The sequence below is a fragment of the Mytilus galloprovincialis genome, chromosome 2, assembly GCF_965363235.1.
Source record: "Mytilus galloprovincialis chromosome 2, xbMytGall1.hap1.1, whole genome shotgun sequence".
NCBI classification, from domain to species: domain Eukaryota; kingdom Metazoa; phylum Mollusca; class Bivalvia; order Mytilida; family Mytilidae; genus Mytilus; species Mytilus galloprovincialis.
This window is the reverse complement of record NC_134839.1, coordinates 61,651,661-61,674,106: the sequence shown is the minus strand read 5'-3', so window position 1 is coordinate 61,674,106 and position 22,446 is coordinate 61,651,661. Positions and strand designations below refer to the sequence as shown.

Below are 22,446 nucleotides of genomic sequence, written 5' to 3'. Positions count from 1 at the left end.
GGCTATCATCTTTTGATTAGTTCGTCATTATGTGACATGAATGCTATGTTATCGTTTTTCACTCATGATAAAAGTTTGTTACAGTAGCTGAATAGATTGATATTATAGAAAGACTGTCAAAACCCTATGTATCACAAAATATAATATGGCTTAAATTGTTCGTACAGACAAGTCCAGAACAATTGAGTATACTTGCGATCAACGTCATAACAATTGTGTTTCTGTTTCTCAGATAGAATACCAGGATGATTATTTTCAGTTGTAATGCTTGGGGGATAGATTGCGTGTCATTTGACGAACCAGAGATGCTGTCCAGTATTATATGTGATTTCTGCTATTCTTTTAATGTATTTTAGTGATGTCGTCTACATTCTAACCCCTACACATATCACGTTACTAAAGCTTTTAACATGCGATTTCTATACAACATTATTAAGAAGAAATATCGAGAAATCTAACGACCTTCGATAATGAACAAAAACCATACCGTATTGTAAGTTTTAAAGGGTCCCAAAAGTTAAATAATATAAGACAGATATACCGACCGTGAAAGGGTTGTATAGCCAGTCAAGGACGTTAAAAACTTCCATTTGTTGCAATATAAGACATATAAAAGAAAACACTTATGGCATAATTTAACCTAAAAACAACAATGGTGATTGCAAACAAATGCCAAAATGTGCCAACCCCTACACTTAAGGCTTGCACATACAGAATATGACTAAGAAAAAACCTGGTTACTGAACTGTTATTCAAATTTTCAACTTACCAAATAACATGTACAGTCAATTCAACATCTAAACCTTAACCTTCCTTAAATATTCGAAGACATAAGCAGTTTCTTTTCTGTTCAATAATATCATTAGCCCAGTTTAGATCTGCATTTAGAGTCAGAAATATTTTTATATTTGATGACATGAACAAACTTTATTCGCATGAACAATATAGCATATCAAAAAGGGAAATAACAATTACGGTAACGAATTTCGAATTTAGAAACAGAGTTATCTTTCTTTTGCTGATCAAGTAAAACACAATAATGTTGTAATGAGGTGTATTTTATTTTAATAAATTAAACAGTTTATACAATTAATGTTCTGTACAATGTGGATAAAAATAAACAACTAGGAATATACATAAAATTGTATATATCAACAAACATCATACAAAGGTGTTCTTATATATCAGTGGCTTATCAAAACAATGGGTACAGTGCATATATAAAATTATCAAATCGGTCATTGAATCTCGACTGTCTTCGTCAAGAGTATTGGCCTAAAGTGAAGCACAGGATTATATGATTGTACAATCAAGGCAACGTGTAATTCACAAACAAAATGGCTGAATAAAACGATTTTTACAAAAACGGAAACATATTACATGTATATTATTTCAGATTCAAAATTACAGATATACAGTATAGTATGAGGTCCAATACAAGACAAAGTAGAAAGAAATCACCGTTTCTCTATGCTAAATAAATGTATACTTAAAAATGTCCGCAATTGGGAAATATTTCATACATTTCTTTTTTTTTTTCAGTTAAAAACATCAACAAGATAGTTATGCAAGTTTATTTAGCAGCTAGGTTCTTATTCCCAGAAGTCTAAATCTTTACTAATGTCATAGTTAAGTGTGTATTTTTGAGATTCTGACAATATTAATATTCATTTATGAAATAAATATTATAATAATACATGTTAATGTATGACTTAAGATAGATAGAGTTCGACCCAATTTTTAGTATAATCATGTCCGATATTCCATGCTAAATGAATTTGTCTTTCGTTACACTTTTTTTTCAGACTTTAAAGTCAAACGAAAGAAAAAACGTGTAGTCGCAATATTTCCGAATTGCAACTGGTTTTTTTAATAAGTCTGTCAAAACTTACAACACTTTTCAAGTTTTGTTTCGTCGTTTCCAACAAGACTTTAACAGAAAAAAATACTACTTTAAGAACCTAATATACAATTACAACTAATATATATTAATTTAACTAAATCATTTAGATGGGAATTTTTATAATAATTTAAAAGAATATTTAAGAAAAAAAGGAACCTATTTCTTTATCGTGATTTCTAACTACTTTGCCTTTCCAGAAATAAAAACATGTTCAACGGAATAGTTTTGAGTCTTATATCGAATGTAGTTGAGGTTGCTGACTAACTGCATTTTCATTTTGGGTGTTTTTAATTTTGGCAAAAATGGATTGTGATGACCTTCTTGAAGATAAAAACATTTTTTACATCATCAATTACTGCATCTGCATGCCATTTACAACGAACAGTTTGTTCAATACACATTTGTATATAATATATGTACTTAAAATTGGTAATATTGATCTACAAGTGCAAACAGTCATACATAACAAGTGCATATTCGCGTTTCTGTTTTAAACAACGTACTGTAAAATAGTTGAATAAGAAACTTCAAAACTTAGACGAAATAAACATTCGTATAAATAATCATGATAAATATAATGAAAACGACGTATAAATTAATGACTTCGACAGGTAAATGAATTCCACATGGAAAAATCTATTACATGCAGACGATGAATAGAAATAGAACGACATGTGCGCCCTGCAGGAATTTGCATAGATAAATTTATTATAGAATTCTGTTTGGCGTCATCGCAACCATAGCAACCAGTTTGCTGATATTAAGAAAAATAGATAAAACACATATGTATTGGCAAGATTAAGACTATTTCCTTCGTTGCATAGATGTTTCCCACACATACATAAATATCCATTTCCAAAACTTTCCCTGCGACAAACTCCATCGACAAGCATTATGTGAATATTGAGTTTGGCAGAACATGTCCGTTCCATCATAAGCACATCTGAAATACAAACAAAAAAAAACTTAGCAGAGATTTTTTTTTAAATATGCAAACATAGCTGATATAACCTATAATCACATAATACATGTACTTTCACTGTGACGTTATTACTCATGAGGTACTTAAATAACATCCTCTTTTCATATACTATATTTGATCAAGAGGAAAAGATAAAATCCTAAAAACTTCCTGATTAAAATTGTTTTGGAGAATTTTATCAAATGTTTTTTAACAAACACTCTGGTTAAAATTGATTGTTGTATATCAAATATTCATGAAGAGAAAATCGTACTCTAGCAAAATATAGATAAATATTTCTGACAAAAGTTTTGGACAAGAGACTACTTTATATTTTAATATTTTAATACAGGCTATCCATTGTCAAAATTGATTTAAAAACAAAATGTTATCCGAACAAATACATATACACGTAATAGATCTGCAATATTTGATCATATTTAATGAATAATTCAATTATATAGATACTAAGAAGTGTTCTATTGTTATGCGTTTACGTTTCTTCATTGGCTAGAGGTATAGGGGAGGGTTGAGATCTCATAAACATGTTTAACCCCTCCGCATTTTTTGCGCCTGTCTCAAGTCAGGAGCCTCTGGTCTTTGTTAGTCTTGTATTATTTTAATTTTAGTTTCCTGTGTATCATTTGTAAATTAGTATGGCGTTCATTATCACTGAACTAGTATGTATTTGTTTAGGGGCCAGCTGAAGGACACCTCCGGGTACGGGAATTTCTGTTACATTGAAGACCTGTTGGTGACCTTCTGCTGTTGTTTTTTCTATGGTCGAGTTGTTGTCTCTTTGACACATTCCCCATTTCCATTCTCAATGTTATTCTATGTATACATCTGGACAGGATATTTTAGTATAATAAATAACTGAAAAGCAGTAGTTAAATGTATTTCTGTTCCCCGGCTATCCTATGGTAGTCAACTATGTGGGCATCAATACTCACTAGAGTAACGTAACTAATTGTTTTCCAAATTGAAGAGGGCCGTAGATCAAATGTAATTATTTATTGTATTACACCCGTTAATGTTGTGATTACTGTGGTATGTTATTGATATTGGCTTCAATCCAATCTTCATTGCATAAAGAATAACAAATGCTGTAATACAGTCTTATCCCTATCGGATAATTATGTGCTGTAATAGTGGGTTATCTCGATCAGACAATTATGTGCAATTGAATAAAAACTAATTAAATGTCTATTACACTAATCGAAAATTTATTGTCTTTGTTATCTCTGTAAACAATATTTCTTGCGTTCAGAATGCGTTCTGTAAATTTATATATCTGCATTGAAAACACATTGACCACATCAGTAGCGGATCTTGGGGAAGAGGGTCTAGGGGTTGAAACCCTTCTTTTTTTTACGATCTATGCTTTTAAATTAGGACATACAATGGGGTTCCGCGGTTGGAATCCCCCTTAACCGCGGAACCCCTTTGTTTGGACGATCAATGCATTTGAATGAGGACATATGATTGGAACCCCTCTATCCTGAATTGGGACCCCCTTTTCAAAATGACTGGATCCGCCCCTGAGTCATATGGCTGGAACTCTCCTCTATCCTGGTTTGGAAACCCTTGACACCCTTATACATATTGGAAACATTTAAATATTTGTTGTGTTTTTTTTGTTAGATTGAACTGTAGCTACAATTGACGCTTACTTATATCTCCTTTAACATCTACTGTACTTCATATCTAAAATCAATACTTAAAGTTTCCGTTACAAGATGTACAAGATAAATTTCTTTCCGGTGAAATTTATTTTTCAAAGAAATTTTAATTTTATATTTACGTTTTTATTATTTTATATCAAAATTAAAAATTACAAAATAAACATGAAAATATGTAGTCTACACATAACTACTTATATTGATTGATTGATTGATTGATTGGATGATTAATAGATGTTTGCTTAACACCATGGGATTGATTGATTGATTAATAGATGTTTGCTGAACACCATGGGATTGATTGATTGATTGATTGATTGATAGATGACGAACAGTGTGAACTAAAGCGTTAATTCTATGCTGTGAATGATGTGCAGTTCGAATGGCTTTATTTATCTCCCAAAAAATGAAACGGATTGGTGTAATACTAATTGTTCAAAGTAACCTTTTAAAAATAATCATATAAAACTTACGATTTACATATCTGGTCATTTTCATACATACTCCATTCAAACACTCGCTTTGAGGGAGGTTGTTATGCATAGAATCAATAGGGTCAGCACATGAACTGTTTTCTGCCTTGCCGAAACAGGAATAGCACTTGATTGGGACTGTAAAAAATAAGAAGAAAATTATTCACGTTTCAGTTAAATCAACAAATTCGTCTAGAAGTTATAGGAATTCACAGCATGTAAACTGTGAACTCAGTGATGAGATATATATCGTAAGGTCAGATGTTCAGAAGATAACTGTATATAAAACATAGTTGCTTTATGACATTTATTCATCTTACATTAAACCAGCAAAAAGCATCGTTAAAGTAAAACATGTTATAAGTGTAATATCCACATAGACATACTTGCATCTATATATAGTGATAACAGCAGTCTAAATGTGGTATTCTCAAAACCCAAATACAAATGTAGTTTGAAGTGGAATTGTTAATATTCCCGTCATTCGGACCTATATATAATAGTTGTCTAACTGGCAATCCTACCACACCGTTTTTTCGTAACTCAATTGCTCAGTCTGTGATAAAACGAGGATAGAAACGCATGAATTTTGCTTTTATAAAATGCCTTTTCTATCATGTCTATTGTCTGTAAACTTTATTTCATGTTCTTTATATAGCCCTAAGTTTTTAGATATCCATTCAAATTGTCATTAAATAAATCGTAATCCAATAGAAAAATTTAAAAAAAAACAGACACCCTCATACAGAGTTTTCGTATTCCAATCCCCATTTGCCCAAGCATATAGACATCGAAAACCGTACTTTGACCTGTAATGGTTTACTTTTAAAAATTGTGACTTGAATGGAGAGTTGTCTCTTGGCACTCATACCACATCTTCTAATATCAATGAGTTGTAAATATACATTTAACCATAAAAATGCCAAAAACCTTCAAGACAATCAAGATTTCAAAAAGCCCAACACTGAGAAATATGCGTAACGACGACCATGGAGTAAGTTCCTAATTGAAACAGAAGTGCATGCATATAAACACATAGCATGGTTTAGCTGTTTCTGAAAACTCAATCCTTTATGTAGAATTTGAAAATAAATCGAAAATCTCGTCCGTTTACGTACTTCTTATCTTTAACACTTTGTGTTTCTAAATTGTAAAACTTATCAACAATCAAAAGAGATATTGTTATATGGAATCCGCAAACAATAAACCTGGAACTACTAGTACTGAAGTAGGTTGTTTTTAAAAGTAAGTAAGGTATATTTTACATTTATCGATTTCAAAAGAGGTCATTATTTAAATATTTGCTTATAGTTGAAATGCTAAGATCAATATTGAAAATCATAGTTTACAATTTGATTGTAAAATTAATTGATCAGAGAGATTTTTGGACTTAAAATACATTTACTTTTTAGTACATACATGTATATATGTCATGTAATTGGGGTAAAGCAATATTATGGTAGACTCCTTCGACGTCTTAAAGGGTATTATGATTTAGAGTTGTGCATGATACTGGACTTTGTGTGCATAACTCTTGCATATATGAACTGTTATAGAGCAATAAAAAGCTTTTATACAAATGGGAGGTTTAGGTAGCTACATTGTATTATATAATCAGGTTTATGTCTCTTTCTATGATGTGATGTAACACTATCATTTCAGATAAGGGTGAAGGTTGGTACCTATTAATACGTTTAAATCCGCTGCAACTGTTTGCACCTGTCCTAAGTCAGGAATCTGATATTCAGTATAGTCGTCTTCTATTTTATTTAAAGTACAGAGAGTGTATTTTCTTCTGGTCTATTTACACCGCGATATCGACCTATTTTAACAAACAAGTTGTGTGAAAACAATCTTATTCTCGTTAGATACACTCAGAAACCCACATGTTTAGTAAGGTAAAATTTATAGCTTGCTGATCGGTGTGGCCCATTTATTAACGGCTCCGTGTTGAAGACCGTACTTGACCTATAATCATTATACTGGTTCACTTTTATAAATTGTGACTTGGAATGAGAGTAATCTTTTTGGCAGGCATACCTCATCTTCTTATATTTATTAATCCGGCAACAGTTTCTTCTAAAATGTCTGTACCAATATGGCAGTTGTTTTCAATTCGGTCTGTTGGTTGTTGAAGTCTCACGTTTGATTTTTTTGTCAGTTTTATGGACATCGACCTCTTTGAACTAACTTTGAAATAGGTGTTTTGTAATACTTTTGTACATAAACCTATACGCTTATTGTATGATTAAATGTCAGAAAATTACCTATAGTATCTAAACCTCATAACATTTAATCCATAGTTAATCTAATTTTCAATAAAATATTGTTTCACCTAACTGTTTGGACTTGAGGGAAAATCGTAGGTTAATTATTAAAATGTTATGGTAATACATTAAGTTTGACTCAACAACAAAGGTGTGCTCTCATAGAAGTAACTCAAGCATCAAATAGTCAGCGGCATTGCACTTTAATATGCAACAAGTTCGCAGTATGTTGACCTCGTTCAACTATAGTCTCCACTTAGGTATATAAACGTTCAGTGGCAAATATTTCATTTATATGATAACAGATTGAAAATAAATAAACAACATGAACAATAGTCCAATTATTATGTAGCTTTTAAAAAAGGTCGTCTGAAATAAAAAGGGATTTATTACTGCCATTGCATAAAAATAAGAGATTATATTGGGTAAGGACAGCCATTTTGTATTAGAACCCCAAATATGTCATCGCTCAGTAAGATGAATAAGATTTATCGTCCCCTTTCTAATCTGACGTGGGTTCGTACTTATACCTCTCACATGATCAGACAGTCGCCCATCGGTTTGGGTCTTACTGCCAGACAAAATAAGTTAACATGACAGTCACTATATACTCAAGTCAACTTTTAGGATTGGTAGTCACCGTAGATAAAAGAAGATGTGGTATGAGTGCCCTTCTTTTAAAAAAAATAAAGGTTTTCTTCCACCTGAATAATTGTCTTCTTCAACATGAATTTCTAAATGAAGTCAATTTGAGCTTCCGTTTTGTTACTGGAGCAACTTCGTTGTTAAAGTAAACACATATACTACAATATGCTTTGTATAATTTGCGCTTCGTAGTATATATTACGATAAGATCAGATATCGACTTATCGACATGTAACCCGCGATATATCTTTATTTTCAAATACATATTATGCATGAAATTCCCGTTGTTTTTCAAATGATTTACGTGATGAAACAGTCGTTTTCGGTCAATATGAGTCAATATTTTTTTTTTGCAAGAGTGAGAAGGTCATATACTAAGCCTTTTAAGTACAAGTATTGACCAAAAAAACCCGAAGTCTTTATGGTTATCTAACTATTGACCTAGTGATAAAAGTTTTGCATGTGAAATACTTGGATAAAACTGGACATTACAATATTTTATTTGTTAGAGTATAAAACGACTAATAAAAATTTAGTACAAACATATTGCAATAACTTTTTATTCCCAGACCATATGTAGCATTCAGTCGATCAGCATGCAGGCATACACAGCCGGTCGTGAACTATTTCGTTACTTATATTTTTCATAAAAAACATGCCATGGACAATATTTTGATAATAAAGAATATTGTATCTTCGATATTTTGACACCTGCATGCCAACATCTATTTTAACAGATATTCTCTTTTCTTTTTTTTACAGTTCTGAAATTGTCTGATTATTAATAATAGTACATACATGCAGTTGAATTAATTATCTCCAGTCTGGATAGGGACGTAAATTCAAGTTTCAGGGGTACAGAACTATATATTAGTATCGTGAAGTAGAGAACAGTGGTACTGGTTCTAGATGTGTGGTTGCGCAAAAAATAAATGCATAGAAGTATTATTACTGAGAAAATAATATTTGTCATGCATTGGATGTTGGTCTACCAAGAATCAATTAGGCATTAAATTAAATTTTGATTTCTTATTACTGTTATAATATGTTTATGATCCTCTCCTCAAATATGAGTGTATTTGAATTTTGAGCCAACTGTTTATGATATTTGGAATTGTATGTGTCATGTTGAATATTGTTTTTAGATAAAATAATACCTTTTTCATGAATCTGATATGAACTTGAATCAAATTGGATATTTATTTGTTGATTTTATAAATCTAAGGATTACTAGTTGTTGCTTTTGGATGTTTACAAGTATTTCACATGTTGTGAGTTTCGAGTGGTAGAGGATGTACATTGTCAAAAGCCCCGGAAACAAGTCCGGATTATAATGTTTATCGATCAGTTACTCATATGACAATCTATCTACGTATGTGTGTCTTATATTTGACATTAACATATATATGTGTAAAATGATATTTATCTAAACTTTAGAACTTCTTAAACATTGTATTCACAATTTGCCATTTTTGGCTTCCCGCACTCTTAAAGTAAGTCAACGTGTCTTCAGTAGTCCCCAAGCATTTGGAAACGAACCTCATTCGTATATTTATTAATGTACGGCATTGTTTACCTAACTGGAAACCATGAAAACACAAAACAGATAAAACAAATTAAATCCGTTTCGTATTGGATTGCTTTTAAATGACCCTAAATTCGAAATCTTTCAAGCGAATATTTGGGTTGATGTTGAACTATAAGAAATTGCGGACTTGTTAAACCTAAACAGTTGTATGCCTCGAGGAACATTTACGGATATGTAATATTAGAAATGGAACGGAATCGAATCTAAGCGAAAGAAAACGAAACGAAATATTCTAATTAAAATTACATTGTCACAACAATGAGTACTAAAAATAACTGAATTACATTATGAGTTTAATGGGGCCATTAGATACGATTAAGACAAAGAATTAAAATATAATTGGTGGGGTTGATTCAAGCATTTACAAAAGTAGAATATCAAAATACAATTTCGCTATTGGCAGTCACTTGGATTTAATTAAAAAACATCGCTAGTATAATATTTGCTTGCAAGTCAATAATTCAGCCGCATTTCAATCCGTACGTATGCAAACTTTAATCGGCCATTTACTGGTGATGTATGTGTTCGGTTATTAAAACGAGAAAAGAACGTCAAAAATGAAAAATGATACGAAGAAAGGCAACCACTGAAAGCATTTTTTTTACAGAATCGACCCATAAAAATAAAATATCAAATTTAATCGATGACATGCAATTTAACAGATACACGATTGCACGTGCTTGTCTTGTCTATATATACATTGTACCTAAAGGATAACAACGAACATCGTCAGTCTTCAGAGGTCATCTAAATAGTTAATTATATGGCGTTTTGTATCCCTAAATCATTTTATCAATAAGTGTTTTAACACTTCGAAAAATTTCACAATGTGTTTATCCCTCTTTATCTGTCTAAACCTTTTTACTCTGAACGTTACGAATGAAATGCTCTGAAATTGAGATATATAGTTGCCTTAATCTACATCAATCTGAAATTCGGTGGATAGTTGTCACATTGGTTAGTAAGATTAAATAACCTCAACAAAAAAGTTGATGAGCGATTGTTTGCTGAATGTTTGTTTAATGTCCAGCGGCAAATATGTCAATACTAGTCAGGACAAGATCAAATTAAAACAAAGGCAATCAGGTGGATACATATTTAGGGAATCAAATGTGACGTATTCATTAGACTGGACATGACATGACTCCGCCACCATGATTATTTTTACTCGCCGCGATACTAGTCTATGTCTCCTTTGAAGATGAGTTTGGACAGACGGCGGTGCATCATTACAACTGCATGTATTAGAATGTATTCTATGTTAAATCAATGGGGTTGATACTAAGTAAAATTGATATGAGAACCACTTGGTATATATATTAGGTTCTTAATTGGCTAGCCAATATCAATAATTGTCGATTTTAAGTCATTGGAATATATTTTGTAGTCGGGGGAATTCATACTTAAAATCATATATACATGTACTAGTATTGAGATTAACTGAAGTTCAAAAATTCTTAAATTGACTGCACGTGGTCTACAGATAAATTCCTATAACGAAAATCTGGCTTCTCTTCAAGTAAAGATTAATTACATTCATTAAAAGCGAGTTGGAATATATAAATAAAACCTCGGGTAAATGTCAATGAGACAGCAAGCAAACAACAGTTATTCTAAACACATGGTCCCCATGCAACGCAGTGGCCTTAAGCATTTCAGTGTTACGCTTACCCACTATTCCAGCCATTCGATATCAAATAGCGTATGTACATGTATGTAGATATTTAGTTGATTTTTAGTGTTTTATGGGTGATTTATAGATCTATTTAGTTGATTTTTAGTGTTTTATGGGTGATTTATAGATCAAGTTTTCTTTTATTTGCAGATGACCTAATTTTCACAGATTTTTTACCCGTACGGCTCCTAAATTTTTGGCATTCTTTATATTTGGCAGTAGGTGGACACTTTCGCGTTGTCCCTTTATCCCCACCTATCTTCATTCCAAATTACAACATATCAGATTGCCTTTTTTGAAACAGCACGTATTTGTTATAAAGCATGTTGTAGTTTTACCCAAAAAGTAAAGAAAGAAATTCAGTAAAATCAGGATTTCGGATAAATTATTTATTAGGATTTTTACCACCTAATTACTTGGAAAATTAGAACACTCAAAAAGACACATCCTTAATTTTGACCTTGTCCTTTATGCAAAGACATAGAAATACATTTACTGTTTACAAAACAAACAGAAATATATATCGACAATGCATGCTAAGCCCTCATATTGTTCAAGTTGCACCTAATTGGATTTCTGCATAATTGATGCCATACTGATCTAATTCAATATCATTGTTTTCTGATAAAGTATGCAAAGCCCAAGAGAAGACAGAGTTGGTGTAAAGTTTTGCCATTGAATAGCGAAAAATATAGATATTATTATTAGTGTATCCTATGAGATATATAACTGCCAAAATATGTTTACACTTCTCTTTCAACTAATTAGAAAAGGGCTAATTAATGATCGACCTCAGCGGAACAGCTTCTCAATTACATTACATATTTACCAGCATGTCTATACGATGAGTATGCATAGATGAGTATGAATGTCTTAAAATTACAATCTCAATAAACAAAAAAAGTTAGCATTCTTAAAAATACTAGATCATGTTTTTCTCTGACTGTTTATGACGTCTGTACACTAAAACCGATGCAAGTTTGACTTGTACTGATTAATATTTTAGCCTTAGATGCATGATTTTGTTCATTAGCTGTTATGCTGGATATTGGCTTCGAACTAGCTGTCAATAAATGCGAGTACTCTCAGGTCTGTACTAAGTGTCTTTCTGTTGTGTGGATGCATAAGTACTCGTCCGCGTCCGTTTTGTGTTTTTGTTAGATTTATTTATAGTTGTATGCATCTGATGAGTTAATCTTTTTTCAACTGATTTTTATAATTTGTTCTTATCATGCTTATGTTGTATTGTTACACTGCTGATAATGCGGTATGGTGCTCTGTTCATTGTTATATTATAGGCCCTAGGGTGACCTATAGGTGTTAATTTCTGTGTCACTTATTCTCTCGTGGTGAGTTGTCTCATTGGTAATCATATACTAGTACCTCATACCTTACCGATCATCTTATTTTCAAAGATAGCTTTTCTTGGCTGAGTTGGTGTACTCGTTTATCTATTGGCTGATGTTGGTGTAGTATTTGAACAATTGACTGGTTTTTGTGTACTATTTGTGCTTTTGATGTAGTTTGACTTATTGCTTTTAAACAAAGTTTGATACTTGTGTATTGCCAATTTCTTTTTTCAAGAATCGTCAAAACTAATTTTTATAGGCGTATATGGAATATAAAACTATAGCTTGGTGTCTTACAACTTTGTATTACTGCCGGGATCGATCCGGGTGTTTCAGACGATGCCAATTGCAAGCTTGGTAGTCTGTATTTTGTTAGTCCGTTTCGAATCCGGTTATAGAATTTTGGTTCAAGGCATATTTCCAATTAACCAGGTCAAATCATTATGCTGGTTATCAAATGAAGATAAAGTTTGAATCAAGTTTAACAATTTAATAAAAATCGCCTAACACGAATATACATGATATAAGATGTAAAAGGTAAAAACAGTTACTGTACAAAATCATTTTTGAAAATTGAGTTCGGGACTTTTTCCAAATTTGAATATAAATTATTTTTTTAGAAGTACATATAAAACGTAATAACAAAGAAATAATGTAGGCACGGAATAAGTAATTATTGTTCATTGTTAAGATAAATATGTTGAAAATATCACCGACATATAGAAATAAAAACCCGTGATCGGATTAGTGGAAGCATTCGTTTAAATCAAAAGATTATTGTTTGGAAAATTTTAGCTAGAGACGACAATTTAAAAGTGTAATATCATATATATAGTACTTCTATGTTCCAACTAATTAAAGTTAGTTTTGTTCGGTTGTACCGTTTGAAATGTAAGATCACTTGTTAATTGTGTCAAATTGTGAAAAAATGTATGCAAACATGGGGTTGGACCAAGATATATCATGTATATCTTTATATTGTTTTTATTTCAAGCGTCCTCAATGAGAAAAATCCTTGAAGTCTGCATGGGGATCAAACAAGCATTCTATATTGCAAATTTGTTTTCTGTATTCTCTATTTCGAGGTCTCTGATTAAGATGGTAAATATGAGATTTTTCAACATGAGGATTGAAGCAAAATGAATGTAATGATATTTAGGGATACGTTAATAAAACAATAACCGAACGGCCCATAAACATACATTTATAAAGGGGATTAGTGTGTTTAAACCATATTATCATATGTTAAACTCTATAAGTATTATTGCATGTATTGAAGATGTGAACAAAGATTAAACATTGTAACTAAAAACAAGGACTAACGAGGTGCCTGAATTGGGACAAGTGTATAAACATGATGCAGGACCACTATTATTTCTTGAATACTTATTCCTTATCCCCTATACCATTGTATACCATGTATACATATGCTCTAGGAATTTTAGAAAAGGTATATTTATGTCGAAATTAAATAAGTAGGTGTGATATGGCTGCCAATGAGTCAATTTATCCACCAGATTCCAAATGACGTAGATTAAATCTATTTATATTATATTTTAACCACTCTTTGCTATATATAAATGTATATATAATATAACATTTCTGGAGTTTGTTCTTCATTGATATATTTTTAATGGTAGACAATTCTCAGTTGTACGTTTTTCTTTCAACTTCTCAATAAATGAAACTGATAACTTTACGTATATCGTTGAACAATACAATTTGAAAATTTCAATAAGAAACTAAAGCAAAAAGATACAACCTTCTGTTTACTCCATCTTAGTTTGAGGTCAGTTTACTTCAAATCTTAAAATTCTTCACTTTACTTAAATTTTCAATTATTTTGTTAAGAAGCCCTCTAGGGTGACCATATACAGTGTCAATATATCAATGGTCAAATCAGAGGTGAAATTGGACGAAAAAACAAATACATCGTGACCTGTCAGTGACCGCCTGTCCCCTCTAGGGAGAAACAACGAAGAACAGGTTTGTGCATATCAGACATTGCTACATAATGCATGACTATAAAATCATTGGAATTCAAAATAGTATTAGACATTGGGGGGATGTTTACAATTGAATTAACGAATATATGAAGCCAACCAGGACTAGTATCTGTTATTGACGTCATTGCATCGTTAACACTTTTACAACTAGTTGTTTTACCTTTGGAGGGACAAGTAGGGTAATTGGAAAAGGGTGTCGTTGTGACCATGTCAGATTAAAACAGATTTTAACCATCCTCACTTAACAGAATCCTAGACCTGTCTGAGAAAATAGGAAATATTTGAAACAAACATACCTTCAGGTGTTCCCAATCCTTGTACATAGACATGATACATGATAGAGGAGATATCTTATATTGTATTTCAAAGATTCCATTTTGATTCATGAGCACGCAAATAAAAGAATGGTAAAAAATCAAACAAACATGGTTGGTAGAAGAAATAACTTACCGGAAAAATCATCTTGAGCAACTACTTCCATGAAAAATAGTAATACAAAGAAAGAAATAAAGCACTTTTGTTGCATAGCAAATTACGTTCCATTAAGAATCACCATATAGCAAGGAGGCACTTGTGGTTCGCATTAACACATTTATTCTCTCATTTTTGGTGTGCTGCCACGATCATGTTGTGTGTACCTCATTTCCAAAAGTTAAATCCAATGAGCCTCATAACTGTGTATACAATCAGCTGGGTAAAGCGATATACGAATGTATTAAATATCTATTACTTTACTACTCTACTTAACCTTTAGTAGTTGTTTAAATACACATACTAAATAATAATACTAAATGCTCCAATGCACCAATTGTCCCGAATAATTCTATCCTTGTCCGAGATTGAAAAGAAAATAGATTAATTAAATCTACATGTATTATTAAACACTTAAAATTCTATCTTTTTGGCAATGGTCAGCACATCGTTAATGAATTTTAAATTTCATTCATTACATCAGCATAAGCTTGTAAAATAAGTAAAGTATGTACGATATTGTAAGTACACCTCATGCTATGATCTCTCTAAAAGACCTATACATGTCAGTAACTTATGAGGCAAACGTTGTACGTCTAATTTTAGCATCGTTGCTGATACGATAACGTGTGTGATAATCCAGTTGTTTCTCTGTAGGGATTAATATAAACTCATCAATGGACGAAACGATTTTTAACTAGACAACAACATAACAAATTATGTCATAGAGTTTGTTTCTTGATATAGATCTTATCTAACTTTGATCTCAAGGACCAATGTTTTAAACAAAAAGTAAACAAAGACGAAAAATTTACAGGAAACTTTACTGACACTGATTTATTAAGAGACCTGCTCAATGTAAGTTTTCATTTTTTTCAAGGCAAAACAAACTTATACAAAAGAATATTGATGTCCTAATTGTGTATCAAATTGTTCTCACGCAAGTCTGATTTAATAACTTTTCTATCAATACCAGACAGCTATTTAGTTAACTATTTTAGGTTGTAAGGTTATGATCTGATTTATTGATATCGTAAGAAAAAGGTACCTTTGATGATATCAGAAGAGACTCAGTAGGTAGCCGTTCCGTATAAACTCGTTGTCGGATGAACTTTTCCTGCATGGTGTCACATGACTTGCTTTGAAGACAAGTTATTGACCAAGTTAACATGCTGAATACGCTTGACATAGTTGGCGTTGGGCGTTATAATATTAGGCGACCAAATACGTTTACATGTAGTACAATCGCATGTAAATAACTTAAGATATATTTTGGCAAAATTAAAGGCCACTGTTTCTGTATCATTAAATTTTATATAGAAAAGAGAAAAACACCCCAAATGCCATACTAGTGGTAAGTTTTATCAGAACTCGTAATTGAATGATAATTTAAATCGTACTTAGCTATTTTTAAGGAGAGAAAGACCTCTTTGGTGTTCTTATGTATTTGTACATGTTTCAGTCACAGAATGTTTATAGCTGATTATACGGTATATGTGCACGAAATAGGATAATATTTTTTTTACAACTACGTCATTGGTAGTGGGTAGTTTTCTCATTGGCAATCATAAAACATCTTCCTATGTTAAGCTCACCTGTTTTTAGCAGTCATAAAACATCTTCCTATGTTAAGCTCACCTGGCTTAAAGGGCCAATGTGAGGTTAACCGTTATAGATAAAGAAAATCTGACAAAGCAGACATGTTAAGAATTTCAAGTTCTAAATGTATCATACTGTAACACGACTCCTTATAGGAGTTATTGCCCTTAAATGACAATATCGCCATTTCGTGCGGTTTTGGCTATAAACTTGAAGATATAAGACATTGTAGATAGAGGGAAAGACTTTTTTACAATGCCAAAAGATATCACAGATGATCACAAATAGAATATAAAAAGTAAGTTAAGCATGGCCAAAATCGTCTGAGGACTCCTTAGAAAAAATATTTTCCTTCAAAGGCAAATGGATAGCTATTTTTGAGTTTATTAAGCAGAGTCTATAGAAGATAGACACAAATTTTAAACAAAAAAAAATCATCGACATGACAAGGTTTACAAAGAATTCCACAAGACCGAAATCGACAGTTATTACTTTGTATGAGTTTTTGCAATTGAAAAACCCTTTTTACCCATTCCTTTGCTGTTTTCTGAAAAATATAGAGACTAGTAGATAGAGAGAAACTTTACATAGCAGAATAGTCAGGTGCAGAACAAAATCTATTGTGAAGTCAACATGATCGAAATTGTCAGTTGACTCCTAATAGGAGTTATTACCCTTGAATAGTAATCGGTATTGTTGATTAATAGAAAATGTTAAAAGTCAAAATTATTAGCGGAACTACAACTCAATAATGATTCCTGAAATCGTCAGTCTTCTATTTTTGTATGAGTTATTGCCCTTAATTGGTTACATTATATTTTTTTTCTGGAAACAATTTGAAATATTCTCATTGTATTGTATCAATTTTATGGATAATAGACCGGTGAGATATATATAGAGAGAGATTACAACAAATATTTCTTTTTTTTATAGATAAAATCAGCATATGCAAGATTTCTGTTGACATAAAACACTTAATTTCCACATAAGTGTATTTCATTGATGAAAATAGTGTTTTTGGTTAACCCACCGTCTTTAAATATCAAAGTTTAAATCATTGTGAAAGCTAAAATTAGCGGGGTATTTATTGATAGGTTGGACTGAATAAAATTTACACAAGCACAGGTTAATATATTTTGTACATCAAGAAGCAATCGGTAATGGTATATGACCTCAATGTAGTAGAATTTAAGAACAAAATGTTAAAAACTCAGCTTGAAAGAGCTTGACTCACCAAACGGTACATGTATTAGGCACACAGACAGTTTACAAAAATACAAAAGAAGCAAAGTACTTAGTTAAGACTACGGTTCAAAGCCCAATTTCAACTAAGTATGTTTTCTAGTATTTTGCATTCCACCATGCAGCGCCTTCATTTGGAGTTCATATCTACTATGAGCAGATTAAACGATATTCCAGGGCTTGTATTTCCTATCTTAATTTCCTTTGATAGAGAACTGCTGCTCACAAAGAAGCTATAAAACCGAGATATCAAAAAGTTGTGAAGTTGGAATCATCTCCTTCGACAATTTTATGGACGCAAACACGAGTTGGCTGACCGTTACCGCGTAAATACCCAACGAAGTATTTTTTTTTAATCAGGTTTGTTTAACATGAGCAACACGATGGTTGCCACGTGTAGAAAACGATCTACTTACCGTTCCTGAGCACGTACATGGGATCACATCTTAGTTTTTGTTCGGATTGTTTGCTCAGTCTATAGTTTTCTGTGTTGTATTGAGAATTATGTTGTTTGTCTTTATATAAACTTAAGGTCTTTTTCTTTATATACTTTCCCAGGCGTTGTAGTTTATTTTCGACGTATGAGTTTGAATGTCCCTTTCGTATCTCCCTCCTCTTGTTTCTAGACTAAGACAATACCATTGTCTATAACATTCAGTACTATTGCAGCATAATGCATTGGGGGTAAATACAAATCGTAACAAATTGTTAAGAAATAAAGATATATATATCTATAACAACGCGCGTTACAAATCTACAAATAGAAATAGAAATAGAAATTACAACCATAATCTCTAAAGATTCATAAATAAACTTGACTTGCAAAAGCTGTATTGAAAAAAATAAATATATCATTTTTGGTAAAGGCACCAATCTTGGAATTCAAATCATAACCAACATTATAAATATGATTATTGACCATCATTTAGATTTAATTATATACCAATGTTTCCATCTTAGAACATTTCATCTGGGGGTGATTTCAGGATTATCTGCGAAGACGGCAACATTTTTGTCATTGGGTGTAAGACTGGCATCGAGCAACATTTATAGGTCTTTGAAGACAGATGTTGCATGAATGCTCATACATCAGTCTAATTTGTTTCTCGGACATCATAGTTTGAACTCATTCGGAGATATTTGAAACATCTTTCCCCATCACGCTTTCTATAATTTGACACTATAATCTTCGACATAATCCATTAGAATTTTAAAGGTACGTATTGTATAAAACTACATTGTATAATGCAGAAAAGAACGTCACGTTTAAGCAAACACATCACGGGAAGTAACGATAGATTTATAGATGGCCCATCAAATGACGTAAAAACAACAATGAACGACAAACGGTCAATATAACCTGGCTTAGCTCAGACACAGTACGTGGTACATCGTGTTAAACCAGTTTTACATCATCTTACACACATGAACATTATTTGTTTGGTTAATTTCTTTTTTTTTTTTTTTCTTGTTTCTATAATCAAAATTGTTTCAACTCAACTTCACTGGTTGGTCCCAGAACTATGGCTTCTGTGACTTCTTCCGTCCGGCAATATTAGTCGTGTTTAGGGGCTACTATACTGTTTGTTAAGACTGTTCTTTCAAATTGGATAATACTGTTAATTTCTGTCCAATTGGTGTTGTGTAGGCATATTGTCGTGCTCTAAACACGAACATAGCCGCGAGATAATGAGGTAGTTTAATTGTTGAACATCTATAAGCGAAATAAAATAATTTGCCTCATTCAATTTTTTGTGTGTACCTAAACACGGGATATGAATGACAAAGTTTAAGCAGTAAGTGGTTGTCTCCCGTTGAACACTAAACCAAACAAATTGCTAAATAGCTAACAAATTAATTATATAAACTCGTTCAAGTCTGATGGTATCGATAAAAGTAAAAAGATAATACAAATAAATATTAAAACACTTACTTTAGTTTTTGTGTTTCTTTCATCTAAAACGAGAACAAAATAGATTACAAAATATTTATGCACTCTAAATATTATAATAGTGAAATCCCTCTTAATTCAATACCGACGTTCAGAAAAAGCATATCCTTAATATCAACTTTGGATGAATACAAGGTATCGAAGAGCAGACTTGTTTTGACTTTCAGAGAGTCAGACTCAAAGGATATCAAGATCAGTAGACTGGAATCCAGACACGTACTAGGCGAAAATGGTCAGCGAGAACTGCAGTAGATAAAGCAGAAAGTATTCTTTACCACAAAGACATGGTGGGCAATTCCTGTACTGATACATAGGGCTTCGGAATGACAACTTTCGTCAAGGAGCATGGATGAAGTGCAACTTGCTAAAAAGAAAGATCACATGGGCAGAGGATTGAAACATTCAGAATTTCATTCATGCTTAGGTCAGTCAACGATACACTTCCTTCCGCTTTAAACTTACACCAGTGAGGACTGATAAAAGAACCAAGCTGCAAGTTATATGGTGAAAGAGGTACGATGACACAAATACTTTAATGCTGTAAGGTTCCGCTGACCCAGGGAAGATATCGATGGCGACACGAAAAGGTCCTAAATCATCTGACAGAGATCCTTGCTATTGCGAGAAGGAAGAGGAGACCCTCAACACCAGAGGCAAAGCACATCAGATTCATTAGAGAGGAATACACTTGTCATGAAAAAAAGTCATAACAGCACTTCATCTTGGACAAGAGCAACTTGGAACTTGAGGGTTGACATTGGCAAGAAGCTTGTGTTACCTTTATGTGTACTGACACCCTTATGGCCAGACATTGTAATTTGGTCACAGTCGTCAAAGAGGATAGCAGTAATAGAACTGACAGTTCCTTGGAAATAGAGACGTGAAGAGGCATACCAGCGGAAGAAGAAAAAGTACACAGAGCTGACGACAACATGTAAAGAGAGAGTTTGAAAAGCCTGGTTGTTCCGAGTAGAAGTAGGCTGCAGAGGATTTCCTCCACAGTCAGATTGGAATATACTAGCTACTGACAATGGAAATAGTCGGAATGGCAAAAGACAGCAAGGGCAAGTAGCAGAACGTTTATCTTGTTGGTTATGGTATCGAAGAGATAATCTGAGCTGGAAGCCGAATTCTGATAAGTAGAGGTTTGAACGCCTCTACTAATCCACCAACCGGAGAATGGATTGGTACAGGGTCGAAACATGTTGTCGAAACATCTGGAGAAGGTTGGAGCCATCTGAAGACATCAAAGCACCAGAAGAGGGCGACAGGGATTATCTATCTTCTGATGATTATGATTTGGTTAGAACAGGTCGGAATATTTTAAGGTTTGGTAACACACTTTTTAGCATCTCTCCCATTTTGATATCAATACAAATTTGTTAGCCCTCTTTTCATGTAGAATTACAAAAAGTTTGTGCATTCATGGTTCTGTCGAAAGCATACATATTAGTTGTAACATTGACACTTCTATCACATCTTCTGATATCTATAACATACAACTATGATCACATTTCTTTCCCTATCCAATATACCCTCATTTTCCAGTAGTAGTTTAAATAATCCGCCCTTCATCCCAGACGATCCCTATTACAGGACTTATTATTCTTAATTTTATCTCGTCTTGAATTGCATGAAATATTTGCCACTGAAAGTTAAGCGAACGAACAATATCAATCGTGTAAGGAGTTTTTATCTCGTTAGAAAAAAAAGTAAAATCACAAAAATACTGAACTCGGAGGAAAATCAATTCGGAAAGTCTATAATCACATTGCAAAATCAAATAACAAAACGCATCAAAAACTAATGGGTATTAAGAACTGTCATATTCCTCACTTGGTACAGGCATTTTCAAATGTAGAAAATGGTGGATTGAACCTGGTTTTAAACCTAGCTAAACCTCTCACTTCTATGACAGTCGCATCAAATTCCAAAAACAAAATTAACTACTGTAGATTCACTTTTGTTATTGGGATACCAGTTTTCATGGATTCGTGAATATCGGTGAACCACGAACTTTAATGATCAACGAATTTCACATTTTCTGTAAGATTGTATGCGGACATTGGCAAAACTATGAATTCAAATATCCTCGACAATACAAGTTTTCATAAATCCACGAAAATTGGTACCCGTGGAAATAAATGAATATATACTAATTATTATGCCCGCGTCACACTGTCCCGATTTTTATATACGATGGACACCCGAATGCGAAAATTGTAGGTTCGTACGAAGTTGGTCCCGATCTCGTTAAAATAACCAAAAGTGACCGAAGCAAGTACGATGAATAACGAAGTCTATACGATGGTGCCGAAATAATATACGATAGCAAAAGATGGACATACGAAGGTTAACCGAAGACGGGTATTTAAGCTTCATATCTCAGCCGAAGCCTACACGATGGATCACGAAGGCTACACGATGGATTACGAAGGCTACACGATGGATTACGATGATGGCACGATGGCCATACGATGTCTAAAAGACGTCGTGTACAGCTGACGCCCTAACCTCTGCGAGAAGTTTGAAGGCCCCAATCGAATCCAAGTTCTAACATCTACTAGTAGTGGGTTCGAGGGGAAGCCATAAGACATAAAAAGACCCCAATCAATAGCAAGTTGAACATACCTT

General features: G+C 32.7%; 1 protein-coding gene across 2 annotated transcripts; it reads right to left on the bottom strand.

The window, feature by feature from the left end:
* Window positions 1-1,042: 1,042 nt before the first annotated feature.
* Window positions 1,043-15,566, bottom strand: LOC143064044 (UPAR/Ly6 domain-containing protein qvr-like). Of its 2 annotated transcripts, none has more exons than XM_076236551.1 (3): window positions 15,000-15,566; window positions 5,020-5,157; window positions 1,043-2,846 (listed from the first exon to the last, which is right to left on the bottom strand). In XM_076236551.1, the coding sequence occupies exons 1-3, from the start codon at window positions 15,073-15,075 to the stop codon at window positions 2,632-2,634; spliced, it is 429 nt and encodes a 142-aa protein (XP_076092666.1). In that variant the 5' UTR covers window positions 15,076-15,566; the 3' UTR covers window positions 1,043-2,631. The 2 variants fall into 2 exon arrangements, with proteins under 2 accessions (XP_076092666.1, XP_076092667.1); XM_076236552.1 differs by lacking the exon at window positions 15,000-15,566 and adding an exon at window positions 14,846-14,927.
* Window positions 15,567-22,446: the final 6,880 nt, after the last annotated feature.

Bases quoted from the DNA above. Each gene is read 5' to 3' on its own strand.
- LOC143064044 (XM_076236551.1), bottom strand. From the start codon at position 15,075: ATGCAACAAAAGTGCTTTATTTCTTTCTTTGTATTACTATTTTTCATG. The intron at 5,158-14,999 runs GTAAGTTATTTC...TATTTTTTACAG, and splicing joins TGCTCAAGATGATTTTTCCG to TCCCAATCAAGTGCTATTCC. The intron at 2,847-5,019 runs GTAAGTTTTATA...TTTGTATTTCAG, and splicing joins AATGACCAGATATGTAAATC to ATGTGCTTATGATGGAACGG.